This window comes from Frankliniella occidentalis, unplaced genomic scaffold, assembly GCF_000697945.3.
Source record: "Frankliniella occidentalis isolate FOCC.00 unplaced genomic scaffold, Focc_3.1 Scaffold74, whole genome shotgun sequence".
Classification (NCBI taxonomy): domain Eukaryota; kingdom Metazoa; phylum Arthropoda; class Insecta; order Thysanoptera; family Thripidae; genus Frankliniella; species Frankliniella occidentalis.
In genome coordinates this window covers 524,515-531,917 of record NW_026267204.1, presented here as the reverse complement: position 1 = coordinate 531,917, position 7,403 = coordinate 524,515, and the positions used below count along the sequence as shown (strand labels likewise).

General features: G+C 38.7%; 2 protein-coding genes across 2 annotated transcripts in view; one reads left to right on the top strand and one right to left on the bottom strand.

The window, feature by feature from the left end:
- Positions 1-1,240: 1,240 nt before the first annotated feature.
- LOC113214233 (transforming growth factor-beta receptor-associated protein 1) lies at positions 1,241-6,064 on the top strand (the record flags this gene model as incomplete). Its single annotated transcript, XM_026433543.2, is given in 16 exon segments — positions 1,241-1,319; positions 1,551-1,603; positions 1,710-1,806; positions 1,881-2,060; positions 2,155-2,400; positions 2,505-2,665; positions 2,765-2,903; positions 2,973-3,207; positions 3,318-3,466; positions 3,553-3,821; positions 3,899-4,112; positions 4,204-4,416; positions 4,601-4,761; positions 4,856-5,018; positions 5,115-5,221; positions 5,353-6,064. Coding segments are annotated over 16 exon segments (2,619 nt in total). The 3' UTR covers positions 5,510-6,064.
- The window catches only part of LOC113214235 (uncharacterized), a 201,969-nt gene continuing 200,620 nt past the window's right edge, over positions 6,055-7,403 (bottom strand). Inside the window, exons 6-7 of the mRNA XM_052268694.1 lie at positions 6,982-7,293; positions 6,055-6,844 (exon numbers count right to left, since the gene is read on the bottom strand). Of these exons, the coding sequence (XP_052124654.1) occupies positions 6,744-6,844; positions 6,982-7,293 (413 nt within the window). The 3' untranslated portion in view covers positions 6,055-6,743. The remainder of the gene's footprint in view (positions 6,845-6,981; positions 7,294-7,403) is intronic.

The following is a 7,403-nucleotide window of genomic DNA, read 5'->3' as shown; positions in this document are numbered from 1 at the left end:
ACAGACATAGAAGATTGCAATTGCAATTGTGTAGCTTTTGTGTACCTGATTTGGCATGAGTGCCACAATCACAAGCAGACTGACATTATGGATGCTAAACATTCATTCCAGAAATGCTAGTTATGGGAAAATTGTCTTGCAAGAGGTCAGCTGGTTCTAAGACATGTAAATATGAAGAAGATTATTTTACTGTTACTACCCTGTTATAAGTATGTTTCTTGTTATCCACAAGTACCTGTTTAAGTTTTCTTTACAACGGTCTCAATTATTCATTGTCAATTTTGTTGTTTGTTGACTGCAAGAAAAGAGTCAATTTTGTTGTTTGTTGACAACAAGAAAAACCATTGTGTTGTTGTATTAGTGTTTTGTTTTCTTTCAAAATGTATTTCTCGACCGACAAGCACAAAAGCAATGTCAATTTTATCTTTTTAAGTAGATGGAGCTGTCACAGATCCGTCTTAATCCCTTTGATTTGAGTCACAAAATTCTCCTCCGAGATTATCATTTGGATGATTTTACTTATTTCTGACTTCTGTTTAAATGTATTTTTCTACAGGCAAAACTCCTCACTTATACATGTACTTAAATCATTGTTACATATGCAACATTATTAAGACAAAATGAATAAAATAGTTAAAGCAAACAGAGAGCTTACATCCTTACTTCCTTTCACAACCCTGCCTTCTGCCTTACCTTGGACAAAAATCCTACAAAAGAAGCTTGACTCCGAAAATGGATTGTACTAGGTTTTTACCTCCATCATCCTCTTTCCATTTTTGGAGGTGGAGAACGGGTAGGCCTATTCTGCTCTGTACCAGGTCAAGAACACCTAGAAGAATGTTATCGTCACTAGCCATAACGGCCACACTTGGGACCTGCATGGTATGTCCCTGATCTTGAGAAAGCCCTGATGATGTAGTGCCTTCGGGAACACTCGAAAATACCGCGTTTCGTCTTTCCCTTAAGAAAACAGTTGAGGGTCAGCAGAGCAGTATGACAATGTTTGCCATGTACTTCAAAATGAAAACAAAAAAAAGGTGACAGTTCTGGTTCTTGTTGTTTGTTGTTGTTGTTTGACTCCCATGTTTACGTTTTAATCTTGAAGTTTCAATACATGTTTTGAATTTCTGTTTGACGTGGGATGATATGCTAACCATAGAAAATACTTGAGGTCTCTATAAGCCTTCACATACCATTTTGTTGCTGGAAGAGATTCAATTTTTATTTTAGCCAAGTTAGAAAAAATGAGTGTCAAAGCGTATGAACTAGTGGAATTGATACCTAGGTTTATTTCTCCGACCGGTGATAAACATGTCAAGGTATTGTATTGTATTCACTTCAACCAGTTGTGTGTTAAGGTTCTCAGAACCTCAGAACGCCTGGTATAAAGTTCTACTTCCCTTTCTTTTTTTCGTTTTTACATAAAAAATGAGGTTAGGCTCAATGTTTTGTTTGAAGAAATGTATTTTCTGATCGTTCGTCGTGATGCAAAGATATTATTTAGTCTCCACGTAATTTGTAACCCCTTTTTTTGTTCTGTCATTTTTCAGATTGAATGTATTGAATGCAGTGGACGATATGTGTTCATTGGTACAAGCGATGGGTGAGTAGGGGTTAAAATCTCACTCTTCTTCTTTTTCCTATTCCTATTATTGTCATTAGTATTACTATTTACTTACACTAACTACAACTTATCACTTTTATTTCAGCCATGTTGTGAAGTACAGCGTTCAGGAAACAGCATCAAAGAATGCCAGTAGTTCGCCCTTCGTTTATCATAGGGAAGGACAGCGGTTTTTTGATGCTGTAAGTTAAAATTTTACTCTAATTATTATTCCCAGTTTTCGTTTTTGTAATTTCTCTTTACCAATCTTTTTCAGAAAAAGCCAGTACGGTTGATAAAGGCTGCTTCTGCCTTGGAAAAGTTACTAGTTCTTTATGATACTACCCTCTATGTTCTCAATATTAATGACTTGGAGCTTATTGGATCCCGTTTGAAAAATGTGCAAACATTTTGTGTAAATGAAAACCCCAGAAGTACTGATCCATTTCTTGTACAGGTGAGAGAAATTCGGCAATATCTGTAGATTATTTCACAAAATTCAACTGTTCCTAACTAGATGATCTCTCTTGCTGTTTATTTGTTTTGGTTAGATATGTGTTGCACCAGTATCTAAAGGGCAATTAGCTATTCACAATGTGACTCCAGATGACAAGATCACTCATACCAATACTTTTAATTTACAAGAGCCAGTAAAGTGCTTATGTGCTGATTGTGGAATTATATGTGCTGCTCTTCGAGATAAGTACATTATTCTTGACTGCGATCAAGGGCAAGTTCAAGACTTATTCCCATTTGACAAAGATACATTCACTCCCTACCTATGTAAAGTTGCAAAGGTAATTCTACTGAGCTGCGTCTTTGCTTTGTTTGGACTATAAGCATATCATCCTGTATGTATTTCACAGAAAGTATTTAAAATTTGATTTTCTTCTACACATAGGAAGAATTTCTACTTAGTGGCCCAGACGGGTTGGGGATATTTGTGTGTTCAGCAGGAACATCAAACCGCCCACCCCTGCAATGGTCTTACCCATTAACATCACTTACTTTTCATCATCCATATATTCTTGGAGTTAGTAATGAAATTATCATGGTTCACAGGTAATCTCAAGAAAGATGTAACATAATAAAATCTCATACCTGTTTACTTGTTTGTTGACACTTTTACCAATCTGAGATATGTATAATTTTGTTGCGCAGTATTGTTGACCAGCAGCAGAAGCAAGCTATACCATTCCTCGGGGGGCAACTTATTGGAAACTATGACGGCCACATATATGTTTGTTCGCAGACAAGCCTGTATGCCCTGGTGCCTGTTCCCTGGGAGAAACAAGTGGAGGTGAGTAAACATTATTTACAGTGTGATTTTCAAATGCTTGCTTCATTTGTTTCATATTTCCTATCTTAGGCACTTCTGGTTGATGAACATGTTGAGGAAGCTCTTTCTTTGCTTGAGAAAGTTGGACACTCAGGCGGACTTACTGGTCAGATTGATCCTTTAAAAAAGAGATTCAAGCAGCAGGCAGCGTTCATCTATTTTGCACGGTCAGATCTAGAAATTGCTCTGGACCTTTTCTTAGACTCAGAAATTGATGAGAGAGAAATTATCTCAATATTTCCTGGGATTATGCCTTCAGCAAGTGGTCAGTATTTTTAGTTCTATATGTCTATCTCACCTGTGCTCTATGAAAATTTCTGAATACTTCTATTAGATATCATTCTGTATTTAATCCATCTATTCTAAAATTCCTAGCTTTTGTAAGAACAGTTCCACCTCTTCACAACATTGCTGATGTGAATCAGCTGTTCCATGGGAATGAAAAAAAAATAACAGAGGTCAAACAGTTTTTGCTGCATTTTCTGCAAATGGCTCATGACTCCAAAACAAGCTTGTACTGCCTTGTATGTCTTACTTTAATTTGATTGTCACTCCAATAGAATTTTTAAGACCTCTACTAAATTTGTGGCCATTACTTTTACTTTAACAGGAAATTGATACCGCACTTCTTAAATTGTATGCTGAGCTTGGTCAGAACAAGGAGTTAGAAAGTTTACTTGAATCACCAGTTTTCAGTGGAGACTTCCAAAGTTGTTTGGCTTGGCTGAAGGACAGGCGCTTGCACCATGCCCAAGCTCTTCTGCTGTTGAGAAATGGAAAAAGGTCTGAAGCCTTATCCCTTTGGTGTCAGATGATATCGGGAGAGTTAAATGACCCAAATTTTAAAGGTGTCACCTTCTTTGCCCAAGTTCTCAAAACGTAAGTTTAGATTTTAATATAATTTCATGCTGATTGTGGTTTAGTTTTGGGTCTCATTTCTTTACTTTATTTTACAGAATAGGGGATGCAGAAATTCTGTGGCAATATGCAGACTTAGTCTTAGATAATAATGAAGAACATGGTGTAGAGTTATTTATTCAGAAGCAAACCGAAAAAAATACTGCTTCTGTTATGGAGCTTGACCCTAACACTGTTGCTAATTATCTTCAACGTTATCCTACAGCTCTTATTTTATACCTTGAATATTTAATCAACGACAAAGGAGTTGAAGTAAGTTCAATATCAGGCATGTCTTTGCTCTATTAATTCAACTCTAAAAGTGTAAAAAAATTATATTTTTTATATCTTTTTTGGTGTGAAGGAAGAGAAATTTCATACTCAATTGGCTGTGCAGTACATTGATGCCATATCAAAACTAAAATCTCAAAATAGAGAAAATGAGTTAGATTTTAATGAAACTGTCTTACGGTTGAGAATATTTCTTCAGAAATCCAATCTATACCGTGCAAAGTTTCTTCTACCTAAAGTGCGGGATGTCGGCTTGGATCAGGAAGTAGCTGTCCTTTATGGAAAGGTTTGTATTATCATACAGCAAGAATTCTCTACTATTGATTGATCTGCCTTAACAGGAGGATGCTTGATTCTTGATGCACTTCAACTTATGTTCTTGCTTTTTTGTTGATTGTTAAACCCTAAAATCTGTAGCTATTTGCTTTGGTTTACTTTATTTTCTGTTTTTGTTTTTCATCCAAAAATTGATGGGAGATCATGAAAAGGCTCTCAGTATTCTTGCCACACAACTGAGAGATTTTAAGGGTGCAGAAGAATATTGTCTTCTGAATGGGGACAGAAAAGAAAACAATTCTTACAACATGCTGTTCCATAGTCTTTTGTCTATCTACCTCAATCCAGAACACAGGTAAGTTGTCATTCCTTTATTTCAGAGACAATTATAGTAGAGTAACTCTTTTGACTTAGACTATAACTGTCTTTCTTATTAAATTCTTTTGAAGGGGAAAGAAAACTGATGAATATCTTGCACCTGCGCTTGACTTGCTGAATGCCTATGCCTCTGAAATTGATCCAGTGAAGGCAATTGAAATCATACCACCTCATTGGTCAGTAAATATTTTGGAAACCTTCTTAAGAGGAGCGCTTCGTTCATCCATGAACAAGGTATAAAAAAAAGGGCCTAAAATTTCACCTTTATTTTTTGGTATTATTTTTGTGTTTATGTTCTAATATTAATACTGTTGTACAACATTGCTACAGTTTCGCTCAACAAAGATGGAAAAATCATTGGCTAAAGCTGACAGTATTCAAGGGGCAGAAACCTTGTACACTCTTGAGAAGCATTCTCTGAAGTTAGTGGAATCAAAGTAAGTTTGTGTACTGAAAGTTATAAATTTGATTGTTTAGCTTATTAATGATAACTGTTTGGAATGAAATGCCTTCATCTGAACTTATCTGCTGGGAACTGACTTAAATATCTTGTTTTCCTCTGTTACAGTTACTGCTGTGTGTGTAAAAAGCCATTCAGTGATTTGAAATTCGCCCGTTATCCTAATGATGTTATTACGCATGTGGAATGTGGCCGCCTTGCAAATGTGTGTCCGTTGACTGGGCATTGTTTTTCATTGCCCAAATCTGTTCAACCTAGAAGCTGAATTAAGCCTGACTTCTAGGCCTGTTTGTGATGAAAGTATTGTGATTATTTATGATTCCATTTTTAATTTTTATTTAAATTTAGTTATAGGTCAAACAAAATGCATAACTGTTTTTTGTGAGTGCTGTTTTGATGTGTCCTGCAACATGTCTAGTCTTGTGTATGTCATATGAATGGCCTATATCCATATTTTCTCCATTTCATTATTGTTTTTGTATTGTTGTTATTATCATCATATTATTTGCATGGTAGAGATACATGGAAGCAATTACACTGTATTACTTGATTTTTTTGTACAGTTTTTCCTTTAGGTAATACCAAGTACTCATGAGATTGTTGTCTATTATGGCTTTGTATTTGTGATACCCAGTTATTAGATTTGCAAATTATATGAAGTGTTAAAGTGCTGTTCTGCAAATCAAAGTGGAGAGCTATCAGTTTAAACATAACTAATTTTGACTGTTAGTAGCAAGGTAAATGTAGATTACATTTTGCATGTACCCAGGTTTTGTATTGTTGTGAAAGGAACAGTAAAAATGAACAAGATTGTCTATTACTTATTTATTTTCTCATTCACTCTCAGAACGCACCCGTCATTAATATATACACAATCACAGAAATTACAATAATACTGTTCAGTCCTAGGGTCTAAAACATTTACACATCTTCAATCAATTTTCTGCTCGTAACTTAATGAGAAGGGATCAGAGAGGGGATAATTTCGAAAATATAATAATGGGTAGTCTCCAAAAATGTACATTTAATCTTATTGTTTGATATGAGAGACTGATTTAAAAAAAAACAACAACAAGAAACTGATTCTCCTTATCTACTGTGCATTAAGGGGAGGTGCGGGGACTCAAGTTATCATACTGACATTGGGATGATAAAGAACTATGGCTTTCATACGAGACAAAGTGGTTCAGCTTCAACTCACTGGTTTTCTGGGCTTTACTGCTTGCAGAAATATGCCGACACTGACTTTCAAAATTACACAGATTCTTTGACAGGGGAACTTACCCAATCTGTTAAATTAAACAAATATTTGTTATTTATTCATATTTTCACTTATCAGGAATACTCATAATAATCTAAACTTTTCGACTTCGACGACGATGTCTTTTTGTCTGAAGCGACAGACAGTTGGCGGGTGATATGTGGAGTATCACACTCGGACAACGAACACAATGCACCTGGCGGGGCGCCTGCGCCTGGCCCCTGACCGCGGGGCCGGCCTAGGCTGTGGCGAGCAGGGTGGCGGACAGCAGCAGGACCCAGAGCGGGCTCAGTAGGACCTTGCCCCCGCTGCCCCGCTGCATGGCCGCGGGAGCCTCGTCTGCAACAAGGAGTGGAACTTGCTTTATTATACTCTTCCAAAGCGTGCCGACATTCCTGTCTGGTGCGTTAGGGTGCAAAAAAAAAATAAATGATTTCTCAAAATATTTATTGAGTCGGTGCCCTGCCGGTACCCACCGTTGATGACGTGGACCTGTATGCTGGCGGGCCGGGCGTTGGCCGGGACGCAGGTGTAGTTGCCGGCGTGGCGCTGCGCGGCGCGCTCCAGGCGCAGCACCGAGTAGGCGCCCGCGCCCGCCGCCTCCTCGGCGCCCTCGCCCGTCAGCACCGAGATGCCGTCGTGCGCGTCGTAGTTGACCATGTTGGTGCCGCGGTACCAGAAGAGGAAGGCGGGCGTCTCCGTCGAGCCCCGGAGCATGCAGACGAGCCGCAGCGACGACCCGGCCTTGATGTGCAGGTCCGGCGCGCCCACCACCTCGGCGCGGGCCTCTGCAAGCACAGCGAGGGCGTCAGCGGGGCGTCAGCGGGGCGTCAGCGGGGCGTCAGCGGGGCGTCAGCGGGGGCGTCAGCGGGGCGTCATAGCGGGGCGTCAGCGGGGC